Genomic DNA, 22,038 nt, shown 5'->3' with positions numbered 1-22,038 from the left:
ATATTGGAATTATTTCGTCAAGCCGTTCGATGATAATGAGTAATAGGCATCAAACTTAAGTATCAAACGAGATTTTATTTAGCCAAGTAGGTCTTAAGGCGTACGTGTAAACAAATCTGCTAAAACGTTAATATCATCCCAAGTGGACGGCTTTATAACTTGTTAATTGTTATGGTTGCCTTCGTAACAAATTAAACAGATAGTATGGGTGATATACTTGAAGTCAACATATACATCACATTCATTCACAATGTTAAATCCCTTTCACGTTACTTGGTTTGATATATATTCAAACCAAAAAAGGGCACGGACCTTGTGCCTTCATGATCTGCCAAAATGCCAAATGCATGATGAAAACCCTATTTTTGTTATTATTGTCCAGGATGTTTGTAATAACCCTATTTTTTCGAAACAATATTTGGTTTTGATTTGAATTCTATAAAGTTGTGAAATTCAATTAAAATGAATTTGGTTGTTTGCGACTTTACGAAACAAGAACGGAAACGTTTTCGGAACGTTTATTTAGAAAAACGTTACATTTCTGAGACGTGAATATCGACTTTTATTCCATTGCTCGTTTGCGAAAACTTCCTTCATGGAAGTTGTAGAGCTCGTCAATACGAGTTCGTGGACGCATCACGCGTTCGAATCGGACGTCGTACGAAAAAGTTATTAACGATGAAAGTAGTGCCTGATTTATGAAACGGGTATATATAGAAAATTATTGGAGTCTGGAAACCCTCACCCCGCGCCGCTCTCTCTCATTTTCCCTCTTTCTCTCTCTTCTCTCTCGCCTCTCCCCGATTCCCCTCCCTCTCTCTCTAGCTTCACCGGCGATTTCGCCGACCGGCCCTCCGTAAGCCACACCGCCTAGCCCAAAAGGATCGCGCGACCCTCCTCACCAAACCCCGACCTTGCGACGCTCCGTCTCGCCGTCGAGAGCCTTCTCTCTCTCCCCGAGCCTCCCTTTGCATTACGCCGCGATCTCCGCCTCCAAGCCGCAGTGTCCCTCACCGCCGTTCCCTGGAGCATCGCGTGACCCTCCGCTGCCACCCTCTAGCTCGCCGTGCCTCGCCTCGCCGCCAATGAGCTGCATCGACGAGTGGAGTTCCTGCGAGAAGCTCACCGACGATTCAATCACTTCCGACGCATTTCGGGCTCCGATCTAGGTAAGGATGCATTCAATTCATGGTTGTGATGATTGTGTGATGTTTTTGGATGGATTGGGAGGATTTTGGAGGAGGATCGGAGGTGTAGGTGGAGAGTTGAGCACCGCCGCCTTAGGCGGCGCGTGTGAGTGTGTGAGGTGGTCTAGAGGCGGCCTTGGGCCTTGCAAGGGTAAAGGAGAAGGAGAGGGGGAGAAATGGGGCGGCGATGGCGTGCTACGCGCTGGCTTTAGGCTCGACGCGTGTGCCCCACGCGCTGCCACAGTGAGTGGCGCGTGAGCGCCACGCGCGGTCTGCCGGAGGTGGCGCGTGTACCCCACGCGCCAACACGTGCGGCGGCGTGTGAACAGTGATTCAACACAGTAAATTTGTAAATTTTATTTTTACGACGGTGAATGTAAAAATGTGATTTACGTACGGTAAATTTAAATTTTATTTTATGTACGCTAAATATAAATGTAAATTACTTTCAGTAAATGTAAAAAGTAAATGAAATGTAAATTACTTTCAATAAATGTAAAAAGTAATTTTAGAAGGGTAAATCAGTGATTAATATTTACTGAGACAGTATTTACATTTGAATGGTATTCATACGTATATAAATACGTAAACAGAATGTATACGTATAGGGATACGCAATTGATGTGTATTTGTACAGAAATACGTGAATAGTAAATACGTGAACAGTAATATCGTAAAACCATAAATTGCTGAACAGTAACTTATTATTACTGTTTCGGCATTTAAGGTTTACGAAACGATTCTAAATTGTTTTCTTATCTTTTCAAGGTGATCGATAAATCAAGGAAAAGAATTACCTTCGGAAATTGTGGAATTACGCTCGAGTTGATAAGGTGAGTAAAATCTCACATATTTACGAATCTACCATTGCGTTGATTCAAGAGTTTGCATAATTTTTAAGAATGGAATATGACATGTATATGATATAGTGGATTATATATATATAGATTGTATAAATGGTAAATAGGTACATATATATATATATAGTTTGCTATATAACATACTGTTATAATTTTATCGTGATTATGTCATTTTGATGACGAGATTTATATATCGAGCATGTGATTTGATTTGTACAATATGAGGTGATGATTATTGTATGTGGTTTTAACATGGAGTTTGTTAAAACGTTTTGTCTTCGGACGAGTTTTTGTCTTCGGACGTGTTTATGTCTTCGGACCAGTCTTCGGACGTGTTTGGCATGTCGAAACCTAGCCTTTGGCCGGGCGAAAGTTACGATACAGTTAGAGCTCTAGTCTGTCTGCCGGAGTACTGCATGTGAGGTAACAGATGGGTTATCGGCTCATGAGTACTCATATTTTTGGATGTTGGGTAGCAGGAGGTTACCCAATATCGGCGGTGTACTACGTGAGGGGTAACATAGGTGTACAAGCGTTCATTAGTACCCGTATTATAAATGTATTTGGGTAAACAGATGGATTGCCCAATTTCTCACGAGCACTTTTATTTTCATATTTTTTTGGGACAACCAGATGGGCCGTGCATTGACTCATGAGTGCATTTATATTTGTTGATTTGTAGATTTTTGTATATATTGATATGCGAGTTATATTTTCATTTTACTCATACGAGCTGTAAAGCTTACCGGGTTTGTATTTACAATCCCTGTGCACCAATTCAATGGTGTAGGGGATAATTCCGCAGGTGTTGATTAGTAGAAATCGAAGGACAACTCTGAAGACTCGAAGTCGTTCATTATCCTGCTTGTGGTGAGGTTTTTATTGTGGATTTGTGTGAGAACTTGTGAGGATTTATTTGTGGGATTTTTGTGAGAGATTGTGAGGATTATTACATTTCTATTTTTATGTAATGTTGAACTATAAATTTGGTTTGTAATAATTGGTTTGTCTGAGTTGTATTGTGAACTCAGTAATGATCCGTTGTGGCATTTAAAATGATTTCGATTCATTGAAATTATTTTGGTGTTTCACGATTTCGAAATTTGAGTTTTTATACTTGAAATTTTGAAGTCGTTACAATGTTGTTGCAAAGTTGCTTTTATTTTCTGTGTTATCATAAATAACCTCATAAAAAATGAAGAGTACAAAGGATTTCAGAATTTAAGTAATCCAAAATGGACTACAAAGTTTCAATAGATCGAAAAACCAAACCATTCGGACACAAAGATAAGAAAAATAAAGAAAACACTAAATGACTATAGCTAGGAAGAGCTACCTATCAAGGATCTATTGCAAGCCAGCAATTGTCAGACTTTTTGATTAATCAAAGTTGATCTTTTGCGTTGTGGATACACATTTGCACCTCTAGCCAAGTTCTGCAAACTCGAAACAAACCCATAACTAGCCAAAATACAACAGAATCCTACCCAACGCAAAAACAAAAGCAAAGCCAAGGAATCGCAGGAAGAGCCATACACATCGGCAGAAGTTGCAACTGCCAGGAAAGAGATCGAAGCAAATTTCTTAGCTGATCCTATTGCTAAAGTCTGTCATCATGGTCCTGCTCAATGCTGGAAGCAGTCCTTACCTTTCGCTTTTGATAATCATGAGATTTTTTTTGGTTGTATTACAGGTTTTGTTTAGTACGTAGTTTTTCTTTGAATTGTTGGGAAAAAAAAAACTATTGCGATTGCTCTTTCTCCTCACGAGAGAATAGCTTAATTAGCTTAATTTGTTTCCCTTTTCCGATGAATGTTTATTTGATTTTGATCTGATCTCCTGGTCAGTTCATAATATAAACGGTTGTTTTCACTACTCCCGTTCTTCAATATTGCCGTGATTGTTATTTGTATAATATTACTATAGACATAGAGATCGAATTATTAATTATATAAACATTTCAGTTCAGGAACTACCATCTTACAACAGCTAGTGAAATCATAGTCAAAATAAACAAACTCATGGCACTAATCGATACTTGTCTTGTAGCTTTAGATTGGCCATTAATAATTGCACTTAGTCTAGCCTTTACACACTAAACTGTTAAACTTTAGGAAAACATTCCTTTCCCTCATCAAATATTTTTATTCGTTTGATAAATAAAAAATTAAAATTTATCCGTTTATGAAAAGGGTAATTAGAATGGAGCTTAGGTATATAAAAAACAGTAACAATAAACAAGGGGGTAAATAACAAAGTACCATTTCTAATTGTCACGCGTGTAAGATAACTTTTGGAAGCGGCTTCGGTTCTAAACACACCTAGTTCTCTTCTCCACTTCTCTCTAGTTTTTCTGGAATCCTCCATCGAAAATTTTCCTCACATATTCTCTTCCTTTTTTCTTTTTTTCCTTTTTTCTTTCTTTGTCACATAAAAGCCCCAAGGATATAACCAAATTTTCAGTACAAAGTTTTCCCCTTCACTATTTTCTTCTTTTGTATCCTTCCCTAAAGAAACCTGAATCAAATCACAGCCACTCAACTTTGGTCCCATGCCGGACCCTACCATCAAATCAAATCAGCAGCCACGTGATGCTGGCACGTGGGACCATAGGCGTCGCTAATTGTGTTCACTATTTGTCTTTGTCTTGGAAAATCCATAAAGAACTCTTGCTTGCTTCTTCTTCCTTCCATTTCTCGTCTTCTCTGCTTACACGAGACATCAACATTCACAGAAGACCGAATCAAAGCCAGCAAAGGAGACAACCTACGAGCTGTCTTTTGATCAAGAACACTTCTCCCTGGTAATGGTCAAACCATTGATTTTCTTCTTGTGATGAGTCACTGTGCTGGCTTTGTTTGTTCTAGAAATTTTGTTTGTGATCATTGGATATATGTATGTCAATTTTGAGAGATGTTTTTTTCTTTCTTTTTTTGCCTCTCAAAGTTTCAACCTTTTATAGTTCTGAATTCAAAGTTTCAACCTTTCAGTTCTGAGGTTTAGTTCTCTGGTGTTGAAGATCTTTTTTTTTTTTTGAATTCTAGTTTGAATTTGAGCCTGTTTGAGCTGTAATATGTAGAAGGGTATTCTTTGATTGTTAAAAGTTTTCATCTTTCTAATATATGATGAATTATTTGGATTATGATTTGGTCTCTTGAGAAGTAATAATAGGTTTTGTTTGTTTGTTTGTTTATGAGATTTTGATTGTGATTCACTATTGCTAGCTTTGATGCATCTCTGCAAGTGTCATGAGGTGTTGACACATGTTTTCTGTGTTAGAATTCCAAGTTCCTTGTGGTTTTTGACACCTCTGGCTCTAAACATAAAGTTGTACAACTGTTATTGGTATTTGTAATGGTTTATCCATTCTTTTTCTCTCTTTAAATTTGGTGGCAGAAACAAGGGCTTCTCTGTTGGTTTGTGAAGGCGGTGGGGTTGAGGGTGTGTGTGTGTGTTTGAAATGGTTGGGAAAGAAAACCTCAAGACCGAGGACTTGAACTTGTGCTTTGAGAAGCTGATGATGATCGGCGGTGGGGAAGTGAAAATTGACGGGAGGGTTATAACTGATTGGAAGGATATTCCGATGGAGCTCCTGCTGCAGATTCTGACACTTGTGGATGATCGGACGGTGATCATAGCTTCTGGTGTCTGTCGCGGTTGGAGAGATGCTATTTGCTTGGGACTCACTCGGCTCTCCCTCTCATGGTTTGTATATTGCCTTGCTCTCTCCTTTTGTTTTTGATTTTGTTATCGATGTCTTGTTGCTACTTTATTTGCTCTTCTTGTTTGCTACTTGTGTATGCTGATTTTTTCCTATACAGCAAGAAGAATGTATCAATATCTGTGAAAAATTGTGTTTGATGATCCATATAAAGACTTCACTTTATTTGGTTCACATGTTGAAATTTACTTTCTCTTTATTCATTGCCTGTTGCTATTACGTGCCATAGTTTCTTTTGGAGAGATGGACTTCAGGTTTGCAGAATCTGTATTTATCTTGCTCTGTGCAACTTCCGTTGTCAATTCTTTTCTTATTAGTGATCATTCTGTATTGCTGTGTATTCCATTTTGACAGTTTAATTACTGTTGGGAACCCAGCATGGATTCTTTCAATGGGTATGTATGATTTTAGCCCTGCCCTGTCCTGTATTTTCAATTTTTTTTGGGAGCCAATCTCTGTTGTTGTGTAATGTCTTTGACTGTTTTGTTCTTCTGTGTTACACAATATGGATGCACTCATTGTGTTTTACTCATTAATCTAGATCTGAATGAGCGTCTTTATTCTGTTTTGTAATAAACAGTCACATTACAAGAGTGTATAGGGATTAAGCTAAAATGCATCTTTAAGGTGTGAAGAACAGACTCATTTTGTTCCTTGATCGTGCTGTTTTGTTGTTACATCAGAGCTTATTTCATTTCTTTGAGTTGGTACACACCTCTATTAGCTTCCTTGCCTAAGGCCTTTTTCATCCTGGCTAGGTTATTGAAGTGTTACTTGGATTTCATTATTTTCCCAAACACAATTATGTTCTATCTTTAAGTTTGCCTTGACGATGGAGTTACATTTGCATGCCTAAATGTTTGTAGTCAGTTCTCTCTCTTTGTTTCTTGCCTGCCTTGAAGTCAGAGTTCGCATTCTTGGTTTATTAAACCCGTGATATTGACGGATGATATTTTTGGAAGAATAGGAGGATAATTTCTTGATATTCTTTTCCCATAAGCATCAATTTAGCATAATGCTGTGTCTAGTTAGTATTGGACATGGAATTTTGAGGTTGAAGTTGTTGGAAACTGTACGAAGTTGGTAGTTGACACTTAAGATTCTTTGGGTCTAAATTTCCAGCTTCCTCTGCCCTTTAAAATCAAACAGGAAAAAGGAAAGATATGTAAGTACGCTGATGATGGTCAACTGACAAAGTTTTAATCTTGTTAAGGTTCAAATAGCCTCAATTCCCTCAAACATGAAAAGCTCAACACTTTATTAGATGGCAGGAGGTGAAGGAAAAATATCCGAGTCAAACGGTTCAAAGAGATATTAAATAATAGGTTTCAGAGGTCATAAATTTACGCCTGAGGACTGGAAGCTGTAGGCTTAATTCCGTTAGATGCTAATTCTAATACTCTGATCAAGATTGGAAACAAATGATGTTCGTATAAATTGATGGAAGCTTTGTGCACTGGTTTAAATAAAAACATGATGCGTAGACGCGTAGTTAATTGTTATCAATTGTTTCTTCAGGTGTAACAAGAACTTGAACAACTTGGTCTTATCTCTTGCTCCGAAGTTTACAAGGTTGCAAACTCTAATACTACGTCAGGATAAACCTCAACTTGAAGATAATGCTGTTCAGAGCATAGCAAACTTCTTTCGTGATCTGCAGGTCTTGGACCTTAGCAAAAGCTTCAAGCTCACTGACCGCTCCCTGTATGCCTTAGCTCATGGCTGTCCTAATCTTACAAGACTCAACATCAGCGGTTGTTCTGCATTCAGTGACATTGCTCTTGAATATCTGGTTGGCTTTTGCCCAAAAATGAAAGTTCTGAACCTCTGTGGATGTTCCAGGGCTGCATCAGATAGGGCATTGCAGGTACTTAAAAAACAATTTGTTGCTATTTTATATTTTTGGAAAGGAATTTGTTGCTTATATTGTATCTGAAAAAAATATGGTTCTATCAATATTTAAAATTTATGTGCAGGCTATCGGCCGTAACTGCAGTGAATTGCAGTGTCTGAATCTTGGTTGGTGTGAGGAAGTCGGTGATGTAGGAGTTATGAGTTTGGCATATGGATGCCCTGACCTCAGAATTGTTGACTTGTGTGGCTGTGTCCAAATAACAGGTATTTTGCGTAGAGTATTGATAGGAAAAACTCTCAGTACTGTCTGTTGTGTACTCATTTTTTGCAACTTTAACTTTGCATACACACATCGATCCATCAGTTGCCAAAGAATAGATGCTGATATTGTGACTAAATGCTTAGTGTTAAGTCTCTGCCATTCTGTCTCCGAGTTATCTATCACTATGAGACTATTTATTGTCGATCAGTCCTATGCTAGTCATTTCATATTGGGTCGACCGAGTCTAATGCCTTGATCACGAGTTTTATTATACCACTCTGGTAAATCTTTTATGTTCCTTAGACGGAGCTTGTATTTTAAAAAGGAAAAAGGTCACTAGTGTAGGATAATTCATCTGAACACATATTTGTGTGTATATCTGATAAATGTGCCAGGACTGTTCTCTAGCACGAGTTGTCCTTATATAGTTATAGACAGTAGGAGATATTGAAGTGTTATAGTGTAAAACTTCCTGCACTTATACGAGTACTTCAATGAAGACCTTTTCTTTTTCCTGGCTTCTGAGTAGCTATCGTGTAGATGTAAATATACGTTCCTGATTAAATTGTGGTGTACTTTGGAAATTAATATATTTAGGCCTTTTTTTATTATTATTACAGATGACAGTGTGGTTGCTTTGGCAAACAGATGTCCTCGTCTGAGATCCCTCGGCCTTTACTATTGTCAAAACATTACAGACAAGGCAATGTATTCTTTAGCCCAGAGTCTAGTGAAAAACAAGCCTGCAGCAATGTGGGAATCCAGGAAAAGCAGGAGTGATGAAGAAGGGCTTAAGACTCTCAATATCAGCCAGTGCACAGCCCTTACCCCTTCTGCTGTTCAGGCAGTTTGTGACTCCTTTCCATCACTTCATACCTGCTCTGGGAGGCACTCCCTCATCATGAGTGGCTGTTTGAACTTGACATCCGTGCATTGTGCGTGTGCTGTTCAGGCTCACCGCACTGCTACTGCCTTTGCTCATTCAGCTCATTGAATTGAGTGAGGACAGGAGAAAAACTCTGAGTGTTCTCGAGAGGCTGAAACTCTTGAGTCGCGGTACATAAGCTGTTTATATTGAGATGTAAAAGATTGGCTGCAAATGGGCAGCAGCCGTTTAAACCGCTTTTGACTATGCATTGTAACTTGGTAAGGCAGGTCAGTTTCTAACTGTTGCTAGTGTCCAAATGAAACAGGCCGGTGAATCTAGGTACATGTTCAGCTATCTTTCAATCCATCCTGAACTGTTCATTCATCCATAGCTGAATTTCCCTGTACTCCAGCCTCCTTTAATAGGTGAACAGTTGAATACAACTAATCATGCGAGGTTGGATAGTTGGAATCTCCTCAAATTTGATATGGAACTCAGAGATTAAACAAGGCAGGTAGATTGAAGATAGAAACCTAATACAAAGGAAGAAAAAAGATTAAGCGAAAACCTAAAAAAATTGTACTCGAGGATTGGGGTTCTAAAAGATGGTGCTTTATTAAGAAATGGTGCTTTGTAAGGAAATGATGCGTTGTCTATAGTCTAAGCCACCATCATCATAAAAGGCCAAAATGATATTCTGCTTTCTCCAATACGAAGAAAGTATTTGGGGTGTGGTAAATCCCCATTCTGGATGATATGTCATCTCAAAATAATGGTTTCATCTCCATACTACAGAGAAATATCACTGAAGTTGATATTGACAAATGACAATCTTGTAATACTGTCCATTTGAAGTTGTGGATACCATTAAGGTTACGATAGCATGCTCTAGCCTTATTCCACCGAGCCTGCACACACTTGTTACACCATCCAGAATTCACAAGTCAGTTACTTGGTCACTTAATCACCTCGTCTTTACTGAAACCAAGCGAAATACTCGTCGATGATCAAGACATTCAATAAGGTATCGAATATTTGCAGAAATTTATAGGTTGATATAACTGTAGAATGTAACTGAACTTCAGCCAAGAGTAATATGATGTTGTATGCATGCTGAAGAAACAGCCAGTAGTATTACAATTCTTTTACATTCCCACTACCTTTTTTAGGGGAATCAGCAAACCAAAGAGCAAATTGCAACATAATGTTTTTGATATAACTGTGTATTATACACAAAACTCATACATCATTTGCCTTTGTACACAATCTCTTCATCATCGACATCAAATGCTGGATTGCATAGGCATCTGAAGAGTCTCCCGATCCCCTAAGCAAGCATAGAACAGAAAAAGAACACATGAGTTACGTGTGTAGAGACATGAAATAAACATTTAAGTTTTACTACATAGAATCCTAGAGCATGCCTGAGTGAGAAAAGGAGTTCTATATGAGAGCCGTCGCGGCGAATCCTCTCCGCTACTACTATCAGAACTACTTCCATCATCATCGTCTGTGTCAGCATCACCTTTCCGTTTTGAAGCTGAACCATTCTTTTCCTCCTATTACCACATAGAACACCAACCAGCATCCCACTGATTAGTTAAGAAACATTTCTACAACTTTTCACCTCAAGTTAGTTATCGATATTTCATCAAGCACTTAACACCCTCCTATAACTTGGTATCTCAATATCATTAGACTACTCACTAGTCAGTACCAAACATATAATATAAGACAAGAATTCTATCTTATCAACTAAAACTGGAGAAGGTTCTACAGGAATGCAGCAAGCATGAGCTTTGGAGCTCAAGCTTTTCCAAGGTATTTAATTGATCAGACTGAAGAACGCCATATAAGACTTGAACAGAATGTGATACATTACAAACCTGAAATATATTTCCGAGAAGCTTTAGTGCCAAAGCACGAGCTCTAAGTTCATCCTTTCGAACGCTAGTTTCTCGTAGCACCTGAAATCATAAGAAGGTTCTCAGTTGACAAGTGGCAGAGTTCTTCAAAGCAAATCATAAGGCAGTCATTCCCAAAGACAATGAGAAAGAAATGGAAAATCTGTTTGATCTTTTACTTGATGAAAGGAAATAAGTTCTTGCAAATTGAAAGAAACCACTGACCATTTGACAAACATGTACAAGAGTTACTTCAATGTCAACCACATTCAATTTCCACAATGAGTTCAACAATGTGTCTTTGTTTAAGCGTATCTGTGATTCAACATCATGCTCAGGGCCGCTACCATCCACTTTAAACTGCCGACGGATCTCTTCTTGAAGTTGCATCAGATGAAATGCACCTGATTCACAATTTTTCTTTTCAAATAATTAGGTGCAGGAAAAAGGAACCAAAATTCTTATTTGAACCGTGAGAAAATATGACATTTACCTTTAGCAGCAGTCATCTGTGACTTCCAGAAATGTCCCTTATTTCGTACCCACTCAGCCAAAAAAGGTACACCTAGGTATATGGTTTTCTTTCCAAGCTCTTGCGCTGCTTGTCTTGAATATACATAGCCAATAGTGTGTAGTATATCAACTCCAAAGGCTGCAAATTCATGAACGTTAGAAATTGTAGAGTGCGCAAGTAAAGCAGGCTGATGCAGTAGTATTATTCATCAGAAGCCAAAAATAAGATGGGGCGCCAAATGAACAAACAAAAAGAATCCCTCCAAAATCTATTGCATTTGACAAATCAAATTGCAATCCCATTATCATTAGGATACCCACAGGTGTAGATACTAGTAGCCAAGTATATATGCCCATAGATTTAGCTCATTTCTGAATATGACTTTACCACTACCCACCTTGAACTGAAGACATAAATGCTAGCATGTCATACTTTATAAAAACAGAATAAAAAAATAAGAATGCAGGAACAAATGAATTACTATGAACTCGATCACATCTAAGAATGAAATATGGAGCACTTTTCTCTCAATTATTTGAGATATGAGTTCAAAAGAACGGACACTGAAATTGAAGGGGTCTAAAGCTCTCTGGCATGCAGAATTCAATAACAAACAACTTACAAAGCTCTTTGGAATTTAAGTATTATATATAGGTAGTATGCACTACCTGCGTCAGAAAGTCTTCTAGCTTCAGATTCAGCATGATGTAAGAAGCCCTCTTTATCACCTCGCACGTACTGATTAAGACGATCTTTGAGTGCTTTAGCTAGCTTTTCTTCTCTTTCTTTCTGAATAGCCTGTGATAGAGTTATAGTAAGACAGCTGTTTTAATTAAGGAAAACGACCAAGTGAAGGTTAAGTATATACAGAAACAATTGCATAAACAGTTGAGAACTTGAGGAATATCTAATGTGAAGTTTAATTTACACCTCGCACAACCATTATGGCTACTCTGAAGAAAATGCAGGTCTTGAGTCACGCACTAGTCATGCCAGGACACAAAAACATGTACCACCGGTACCTTAGAGTAATAAGAACTAGTTTATTTACCTGGAGTAACTTATGGATCAGAACTTCAGAAGCTCTGCATCCTACTACCCTATATAATACTGTGTAATTGAGTGTCTCTAACTCTCTATGTGCATTTATGATTGTTTAAGTTGCTAGACATGTACTGGAGTTGATTTAGATAAGTTAGCATAATGAACAAAAATTCTTGCCTTCAATTTATCGTGTACTTTGTCAGGGTTGTCACCTTCACCGGCTAATTGAGAAGAAGCCATTGATGCTACAGCTAGATGTCCTATGTAATCCTCAAATAGTTCGCTTCCAAAAAGAAAAGCAAAGACAGCTGTTGGGTCAAGCATGGTTTCCCTGGAAGGATACTTGACTTATTAGATAGTCAGAAAAACGCATTGACATCGAAGTAATAAAATTATTGCACAGAAAGTTGAGAATTCATAACAATACAACAGATGATAATTTTCTCAATCTATTGCAAGTAGGACAAATTAATAGCATGAGACCAAGTGCTTCTGGTTAAGTACATTCAGAGCTATGGATGATACATACTTTTAAATTATTAGAATAAAGAAATGTATGTTGGTCTAAACGGAGCCAAAATTTATGTCAGGACTACTAAAGATGACTGAAGGCGTTGAAGTCTGCATAGAACAATCGCATGATTCATGGAAACTCCAACTAGCAGAACAGCTGGAGTGCTGGACAATTGTATTTGTGTATGTACATCTGCATACAACTATACAAGCACTAGAGTATATATGTATATCATGTACCGAGATATGCAAAGTTTTCCATTTCGATCATAAGCTTCTCTTTGCAGTGGGTCACTCAAAACTTGGTAGGCTTCCCCGAGTACCTGGTAACATTCATATTTCCATAAATCATGATAAGGTAACAGAAAAAACCATACAAATGTAATACAAATATTCTTCCGATGTCATGGGCTAAATCCAGGTCTGAGCATGCTCCTAAGCATTTATATAATACTGACTGGGAGTATAAATGATATAACTATGTGCACACCATTTTATGACGGTATCTGCTGAAAGAGAGCGAGTGAATCTTGGGTGAGGTGCGCGAATGGGGCTTCAATAGGTATAAGAAAGTCATATTATATTGGCTGTTCCGTTGCCTCTTCAGAAACTTACAAGTACCGATCCATTTTCAATACAATACAATGACAGAGCAACTGAGCAAAGCTATTTAGTGTTGATCTTGTTCCTTAACATGAAGAAATAAATGGTACCCTTATAATGCTTCAGTGCAAAAGTGTGAGGGGGAGAGAAGGAGAAATGTGCGAATCAATGCATAAGGCTCCGTCTGATTCATAATATGGTTTAAGTTCATTCACCTCAAATATACTTGAAAGAATCTATACTTGGTAGAATTACAAGCAGTGGACTTGCCTGAAATCTTTCAGCAGCTTGAGGATCGTTTGGATTTTTGTCTGGATGTACTTGCCTTGCCTGCAGCAATATAACACAGAATATATCAAAGTTACATAATTTTTGCATGATTGAGGCCCGTTAATCTAAACAGTAGATATCCATATACTTCAGTATCTGATCTAATTCACATCTAACTGGACTACCAATCCTTGATGCTTCAAATTAGCAAAAGAAAGGCAAACCCATTTATGTGTTCAATTATTGTATATAAATCAACCAGTGAATATCATCAACATCCAAGATTCCAAGAGGATTCATAAGTACTAATACAGAACTAGTATCAAATAAACAACACAGTGGATATATCAAGCTCAGAAAAAAGGAATGCATCACAACGAAAGAAACCTTGAGATAATAAGCCTTGCGGATTTCCTCTTCCGAAGCCGAGGGACTGACATTGAGTGCATCATAGTACTCAGTTTCCTTTACCATTCTTGCTTCAACCCAACAACAAGTCCCACAGTCACAGAGCTCAGAATGCGAAAAGCTTCACAAAAAAGAGAGAACAAGAGCAAGAAAGAAAGGAAGCAAAGTAAAGTGGAAAAGTGAGATGGTCGGAGTGACCAAAGACTTGCCTTTCCAGTTGCTCACGGAAATAAACAAAGGCTTTTTTAGCGGGAGGCAACAGTTTTTTAACTGTCCCAGTGGTGGCGCTTATGATAGGGCCATTACGTTTCTCTAATATCTTCCATCTGCTTGTCAAGGTGTCCCAAAAGCTATCGCTGAAACCATGTATTTGGACAATGGCAATGCATCTACTTCTACTACCACTATACTGTGACTACAAAAATACTGATCGGAAAGTTACCGACAGTCTGAAGTCCGGGGAATTCGGCGGCTAGATTGCTTAGAAAATCTAGTAAAGTTGTCGTGTATCATAAAACATCTCTGTTATCTTCAACACTTCACATAGAAACTGACAAAATAGAAACTGCTAGTATTGACGATTGAGTAGTCTGATTTACTGAAAATTTGAAAAGTAAAACCAACGGAGTATCCAAAATTCACTACAGCACCTGTCTTTTAAAAAGTACAAAATTGGTTGAACTACCAAATACAGCTATTTGATAACAGCAAATACTCCTCTGTTTTTCTCTCTTTCCTGGCGGTACGATGGTAACGTCCATCCCTCCATTTGGTGTTTTTACAAGAGTTGTACTAGGCAATTGTTTACCTCTTTGCCTTCCCTCTTTTGCCATTTTTACCAAAAATTTTACCCCCCTTTGTAGATTTGCTTTTCAAATAAGAGGTTCTATCAGCCTTTTTCTGTCTCTCCTTCCGAACTTGATCCAAGTCTTTGATTTCAGAACGGACATGTGCATTAGGAATAGACTGTTGCTTCCTGCCCCCACGAGGGTTCCTCCTGTTGTTCCCCTGCCATCTCCGGTTGCCTGCAAACAGATGGATGTCATTTTCAGATGAAACAAATTAATTGAAACAAACCACTATAAGCAAATCAATGGCTAATGCATAAACAAATGATAGAAAAATTTGAATGAGGATGTTACTCCACACCCGAAAGTGAGAATTATTTTATATTGATTATAAAATTCTATTTGGTAGGTGAGATGAGTCCAACAATAATGAATCAGGTAATCCAAAAAAAATATCTTCAGCCGTTGAATCCTTGCATCTGGGCACCACCCAAGGATAGATGATATTACACCCGGCAAAATTAATTTATAATGGAGAAGAAAAACAAAATGCACTAATAGACCATTACCTGTGGCTTCCTCATCATTCCCTTCGCCAGTGCCTTTGAAAGATACTTTATTGTGTGTACGTGCTATCCACTTCTTGTACATTCCAGTTTTCTCAAGTTTTCCTTTTGCACCACTCTCTGTCTTTACCTGTACAACATGAAAACTTAGCACATACCACTCTGAATAACCGCTTAAAGCACAATACTTTTATGTAATTATAGGATTCTCATGTAATGAAACAGAACGTTAAATGATAATAAAAAAACCCAGATTTAGAATAAATTCAAGTCACTTAGGTATGTCAGGAAATAACAGAAACATCAACCAATGCTGACTACTCCGTATGCCCTGGTTAGCCATTAGCTTTCAAGTAACCTCAACGGCCAACCTTGTTCTTGATGCTAATTAAGCTCCTTACCATCCTTTGTACATTTGGGTTGATATTGTAATTTGGGTAGTGGTTTATTTAACCTAAAATTATTGGGTTTGATTAATTTACCCAGACATCCAGCTAAAGCAATAAGTTATCCCCGTTTAAGTTTTTTATTTTTTGTCAATGATCCCCATATAACTTGATTATTATTAATGACAAGATTGATGAAATTAAAAAAAAAAAAAAGACATTGCAAATTATATATATATTACGAGTACACTATTATTCAGTGACAATTATGTATAGCTATCTAAATGGTAACCGAAAACCAGGCCTCAACCATACATGTATTTTCCTTTGTGTGAAAGAAAACCAACTATAGTAATAACCTCTATATCTTATCTGCATATAAGTCTTTTTTGTTAAATGTGATATATATGGCATGAGCTTTTGAACAGTTAAATTCCACCGCAATTTGGATCTTTCTCAGAATAGCATGTACCGTATTCAGAACACACCATGGAAATAAAAAAGAGGACACATGCAACATCATTTTTATAAAAGAAAAGTCTTATGAAAGATTACCTTGCCACTAGCAGTCACACGGTCATTAGAATTTAGCTTTATGTACTTTTTTCCCCTCTGCCATCCACCAGCTCCACGACGTTAGAAAAGGATGGTTAAACCAACACTAACAAAAGGAAAATAATATCAGTATCCAATTACCTTATCCCAATGAAAAACAGATTTCTGTTTCTTCATGCCCACATTATCATCTGCAACTAGATCTAGAACAGCAGCGTCCAACCTACAAAGATAAACAGGGTCAGCTGAGGGCCAAACCAATTGGTTCATTTAATCTTTGATAAAACCAATTACCTCATTGAACCACTTTAATCATAAATTTGAGTTGTTTGGAAGAGATTACAGTTGAATTAATTATTACCTATTAGAGTCAAAGTTCTCATTCCCTCTCACTGAGAGTCCTGCTTCAGTATGCTGGACAACAATAGCGGGAATAATAAAAAAGGTCAGCCAGGTTTCACTATTTGTGATCCGAAAAACGACAGAACTTAAAAAGCACACAATTATTTGGCACAATTATTTGTGATGGATATCCTATTACAATGTTTATATTGTTAAAAGTTAGATCACCTACATGATTTGTGGGTATGGAACTTATAAAGTACTCCTCATCCTTGAAGCTTGTTGCTTTCCTTGTAGAACCCGAACATTCTAGCATCCAAGAGATGACAACAACAGAATTAATAAGCTAAATAAGTACGCATTAAAGGTGTAGAAAATCTGATAATTCAAATAAAAAAGTCGATCACTCCCTAACAAGTATAAAGAAAGAGGGTAACAAGTGTTGTTATAAGCGCCTTTAGATCTTAATAGTTATTCGCGATATAAGCAAAGAAGAGTAAACAGAAACACACCAAAGTTATAGTGGTTCAGCTGAAGCCTACTTCCACTGTGATCTCTCTTGAGAGATTTACTAGTACTGAAGAATTTAGGTACAAGTACTTATTGTAGACCTTAACCCCTCCCTGTCTAGCTCCTATCTCTCTATCACCCTTAGCTCTCCCTTTAGGATTTCTGTCTCTGTGTCTAAAAACCTCCCTGCAGCCCTATTTATATCAATAGGGGCTGCTTGATACAATATGGACTAGGATTACTAAACCTAACACAAATCCTAATAGAATATTGGAAGATATACTCTCCTAAAACATATAGAAAAGCTGTGCTAACTTATTTCATTTCTAAACCTGGATTTGATTACTGAATCCTAACTCCAACATGCATCAACGAGCCAAAAACACAACAACAAGCCCATTAATTAAGGCAGCAGATTTCTTTCCGATATCATGTTTTACTTGAGATGGATGCCTCTTTTGTTTCCCAGTGATCCATTTTCCTTTAAATTTCTCAAAGTAAATATACAAACACATAATTACTTTGAAAGGCACACATATATCTTATAGACTGACAGAGACAAAAAACATTGAAGTAACTGGCGGCATATACCAAATACCAAGTTCAGCACCATTCAATATTATAAATATATCAAGGAGCACAAATGAAGAAAAACTCGACAGCGATACAAGTCCATGTTATATTATCACAGCAGAATACTTTGCAACTTCAACTAAAATGAGAATAAACTAAACCGAGAATAAATGTGAAAAAGGTCAAAAAATTGTTCAAGGACTCAAAATCTGCACACGTGCAGTGTCTTAGTTTTTAACTTCATGGCAGAAAGCAAGCATAACATAAGAAAAAGAAATATATTTTGCATACAAAATACACACATAGTGTGTGTGTGTGTGTGTGTGTGTGAGAGAGAGAGAGAGAGAGAGAGAGAGAGAGAGGTGCAACTCAATGACAATACTGGCTTAGGGAATACCTTTCTTTCTCTTTTTCTTTGAGGGAATAATCTCAGGTTCATCTTCCTGCAAGTACGCAAATTTCAATTTAGTGCACTAGCTAATCAGCATGGGAGTAGACCAGAGAATACTAAAAGTAAAACCCATCACTTATACATCTAAGGAAAAGAGAACCCACTTAAGATACAACAGTCCTTTTTAACATTAACCCTAACTTAAGATATGATCCACAGTAGTAAAACTCCCTATCTTATCACCTCAAGTTACCAAACGAAAACAATAACTCAAGACCAACATGTGGCTTCCATATAAATTCGCATTAGATAAGACCGACAGTTGCAGCAATCAAATCGACACAACTTGTCACCATCGTAATAAAGAAGCAGAACGAAAACTCTTCTACGCATGCACAATAATTATTAGATGATGGCATCAACAAAAGTTGTTTGAAACAAAATGGTTTGAGTGGTTACTTTAAAATCTATATTCAATGTAGCCATCGGAAACATCACTCTTCTGAATAATTTACCTCTTCCACACGATTTTTGGAACGTTCCTGATTCTGCTGATGAACTAGATTAATTATCCCTTCATGAATAGCTCTTTTTCTCTTCATGACATCAACCCACTGACTAGAAGGACCCTGCGAAATGCCACAGACCTTTATCACTATAAACCTTTTAAGATCACATCTGAAGGACAAGATAAAAAGAAACATATAACCAAATATATCTTCTACAGTACAAAAAGTTATCTCAAGCAAACTGAAGACATTAACATAGATCTAGCGGAAGAAGAAATGTCACTGAGTATGATAGTACAATAAGGTTCAGGGAAGAAAACACATTGACAATACTTATAGTGAAGTTCCAAATAGTAATGTGATATAATAAGATATAATTACAAAAGAACGGAAAAGATATTCCAACTGTGAATGCCTCGTATAGAGTGAAATACTGCAAATACAGGCGAAACAAAATGCCATAGGCTGCTTTCAACGTTTAACAAATAATTGTCCAGATATCACACCCCTAATCCTACACATAATTTTGATTAAAAAAAATCCTACATGAAATGTTATCTCTCCTTAAAACCTAGACTGCTTCCAACGTTTAACCAATTAATTGTTCAAATTATACCCCTAATCCTACACATAAGCTTATCTCTCCTTAAAACATTTCCCTACCCCATGTCTGCTTTCCCTATGACTGCAACTACCCTATACCTTCTAAATTCCCTATTCACTGAAGCCCCCTGGCTTAGATCCTACATTCTCCTGCTCACTTACAGGTCTTCTCTTCTTTTAACAGAATAAGTAGAAATTGATCTCTAGAAAAACAGCCCACCCAGCTATGAGCAGTAAATGTTCATTTTACATGCATATAACATTTATTTCCTAGGTTTGAGTTGTTAAGTCAAAAGAGCAGAAAATAGCTCTAGAATAAAAATAATATCATACCGAAACAAATTGAAACCCAACAGCTCTAGTGAGAACTATAATCAGAAAAGTTTACGGCCAACTGATATTGTTGATTGACAGATGAAATACTAAGTGCTTAGATCAAGAGAAAATACAGTTGCCAATCAATGCAATCCGCTAATGAAGTCATAAACGGACATTTACCTTCACATTCTTTGATTTAGCAGCTTTCCCTTCAGCTTCCAGAATGGTCTGCTCAGGTCTGGCATAAATCATCCACATGACAATAATTAGCAACTTCATACTTGAAACAGTATCTCAGAGTATCTGAACTTGTACAAAAAAATTGGCAGCGATCAAATATTTGTGCAAACCTGAATGTCTTCAACCGCTCAGAAAATGCCAATGCCTTCAAATCTCCACCCTCTAGTGTGCTTTTAAATATTGGATGCAGCCCTTCCCGAGGTAAATCTTTTGCTCTTTTAATAGACTCCCTTGAAGGGGCAGGCTTTGTCTTTGAATACAGGCGGTATGCGTTTGCGCAAGTTTTCAGCAAAAGGCTGAGTTCTGAGGAAGAAACAATTATCTCTCTAACCCGGTCTGAAACAAGATCAATAGCTGTTTGGGGGAAACGCCCATAAATACTTTCTCCATTTGCAACTGCTTGATCAATCTTGGACATCACCCCATCCATATCCTGTAAGACCTCCTCCTCAGTAGGTGCTGGCCTAATCGGTTTTGAAAGAAATAGATGAAGATCTAAAAGGTTAGGTATGTCTTCAGATGTCACAAGAGAAAATGCAGTGCCTGTCCGACCTGCCCTTGCAGCTCGACCTACTCTATGGACGAAAAGTTTAGGCTTCGGGGGGAAGTCCCAATTGATAACATTGTCAAGCAGCGGAATGTCAATTCCTCTAGCTGCAACATCAGTGACAATCAACAGCATGGTCTTTCTGTTCCTAAACTTTGATATATGAATTTTTCGAGCATCGTGATCCATGTCACCATAACACACAGACGGCTCAATGCCCTCTTCTCTAAACAAGATATTCAGAAACTCCACATGATGCTTAGTGGACACGAATAGCAACGTCTGCTCATCCGAACGAATATGCTCCCTCACCAAATACAGTATTGCCGCATGCTTCTCCTCCTGCCGCAACGTGAAAAACATGAGCTTCAAGTCGGGGCTAATCTTAGTATCCAAATCAAGCCGCACAAGCCGAGGATCCTGCAAACCGGCCTTGGCAAACTCCGCAAGCGCACTAGGCAATGTCGCACTAAACAGCAGAGTCTGCCGGTTATCACTCAGCTGCGCAAGAATCTTATGCAGCTGCTCAGCAAACCCCATGCCAAAGAGACAATCGGCCTCATCAAACACAACATACTCCACAGACCGGAGCGACATCTCGTCAATCTCAGCCAAATGGTGAATCAGCCTCCCTGGAGTTGCGATTATGATATCCGGATTCTGCGCCAGCTCCTCAAACTGACTCTCCATGCTATCACCACCTACTAGTAAACTAATCCGAACATCTACAAATAAACATCATAAAAACTCGATCATGATTTATCGAAATCAAACTTCTATAAAGTTTAAACATAAATGAAATGTGATCAGTAAATCATCGAAATTGAAATCGATTTCATACCCATAAACCGGGCGAGTTCTTCGGCAAATTTGAGGGTCTGAAGAGCCAGGTCACGAGTGGGAGAGAGAATCAAAGCCCTAACGCCGCCTTGGGGGACGTGCTCCTTCAACCGCTCAAGCATAGGGACCAGAAACGCGGCCGTTTTGCCGGAACCGGTGCGGGCCATGGCGACGACGTCGTTACCGGCGAGAATAAGCGGCATGGTCTTGCGCTGGATGGGAGTGGGGACCTTGTAGCCCTTGCGCTTGATTGCGTTGAAGACATTGGGGCTCAGGTTGAGGGACTCGAAGCCTCCGGACTTGGCTTTCTTCTTCTGTAACTCGCGGCGCTTCAGATCGCCGACCGAGCTAACGTACTTGGGCGGCGGCGCTACCATTTATTGTATGCAGTGTTTGTTTAAGGAGACGACCTAAACGGCTAAAACCCTCCTTGCTGAAAGGGAAGAGAGTTTAAACCCTTCTAGCTCCACTCTCTGTTTTTTCTTTTGATTTTCTTTTATTCATCTTTAAATTCAATTATTCTTGCTTCCTCTATTCCTAAATCCAATTACATTTCGCTAATCAATGATACCACGATCTTGTTTTGATATACAAGCTTTGCTATTTTCATTTTTTTTTTTAGAAAATCTGATGTACCAATTAGAAGCCACACACAGCTGGTTAGAAATGGATGAGCACGCCGGGGAGATATAAGTTATGAAAGAGGGCAAATGTTATTGATCGAGTTCATATAATATGTTTCTCGTTATTGAGGCGATTCAGAAAAGGAATAATTAACATTGTTAATGGAATTTTTCGAAACGCATAGGTCCAATATAATTATTGAGGCGATTTAAAAAACGAATAATTAACATTGTTATTA

At 38.0% G+C, this 22,038-nt stretch overlaps 3 protein-coding genes across 4 annotated transcripts; 1 reads left to right on the top strand and 2 right to left on the bottom strand.

The window, feature by feature from the left end:
- Positions 1–4,719: 4,719 nt before the first annotated feature.
- Positions 4,720–9,229, top strand: LOC126782911 (F-box protein SKP2B). Of its 2 annotated transcripts, none has more exons than XM_050508267.1 (5): positions 4,720–4,850; positions 5,444–5,752; positions 7,287–7,635; positions 7,745–7,886; positions 8,505–9,227. In XM_050508267.1, exons 2-5 carry the CDS (start codon positions 5,508–5,510, stop codon positions 8,876–8,878), a joined length of 1,110 nt encoding a protein of 369 aa, XP_050364224.1. In that variant the 5' UTR covers positions 4,720–4,850; positions 5,444–5,507; the 3' UTR covers positions 8,879–9,227. The 2 variants fall into 2 exon arrangements, with proteins under 2 accessions (XP_050364224.1, XP_050364225.1); XM_050508268.1 differs by lacking the exon at positions 4,720–4,850 and adding an exon at positions 6,123–6,163 and having other exon boundaries at positions 5,621–5,752; positions 8,505–9,229.
- Positions 9,230–9,772: 543 nt separating this feature from the next.
- On the bottom strand, positions 9,773–14,367 carry LOC126782909 (chaperone protein dnaJ 10). The gene is made up of 10 exons (XM_050508264.1): positions 13,988–14,367; positions 13,601–13,660; positions 12,968–13,050; positions 12,392–12,545; positions 11,839–11,968; positions 11,150–11,308; positions 10,882–11,060; positions 10,639–10,719; positions 10,177–10,311; positions 9,773–10,079 (listed from the first exon to the last, which is right to left on the bottom strand). The coding sequence occupies exons 1-10, from the start codon at positions 14,072–14,074 to the stop codon at positions 9,999–10,001; spliced, it is 1,149 nt and encodes a 382-aa protein (XP_050364221.1). The 5' UTR covers positions 14,075–14,367; the 3' UTR covers positions 9,773–9,998.
- A 215-nt stretch (positions 14,368–14,582) lies between these two features.
- On the bottom strand, positions 14,583–21,632 carry LOC126782903 (putative DEAD-box ATP-dependent RNA helicase 29). The gene is made up of 11 exons (XM_050508257.1): positions 21,178–21,632; positions 19,900–21,061; positions 19,730–19,787; positions 18,635–18,748; positions 18,126–18,171; positions 16,878–16,954; positions 16,665–16,717; positions 16,445–16,526; positions 16,304–16,360; positions 15,366–15,492; positions 14,583–15,033 (listed from the first exon to the last, which is right to left on the bottom strand). The coding sequence occupies exons 1-11, from the start codon at positions 21,551–21,553 to the stop codon at positions 14,813–14,815; spliced, it is 2,373 nt and encodes a 790-aa protein (XP_050364214.1). The 5' UTR covers positions 21,554–21,632; the 3' UTR covers positions 14,583–14,812.
- Between the last annotated feature and the right edge of the window lie 406 nt (positions 21,633–22,038).

This window comes from Argentina anserina, chromosome 2 (assembly GCF_933775445.1).
Source record: "Argentina anserina chromosome 2, drPotAnse1.1, whole genome shotgun sequence".
NCBI classification, from domain to species: Eukaryota; Viridiplantae; Streptophyta; class Magnoliopsida; order Rosales; family Rosaceae; genus Argentina; species Argentina anserina.
This window is presented reverse-complemented; position numbering and strand designations above follow the sequence as displayed.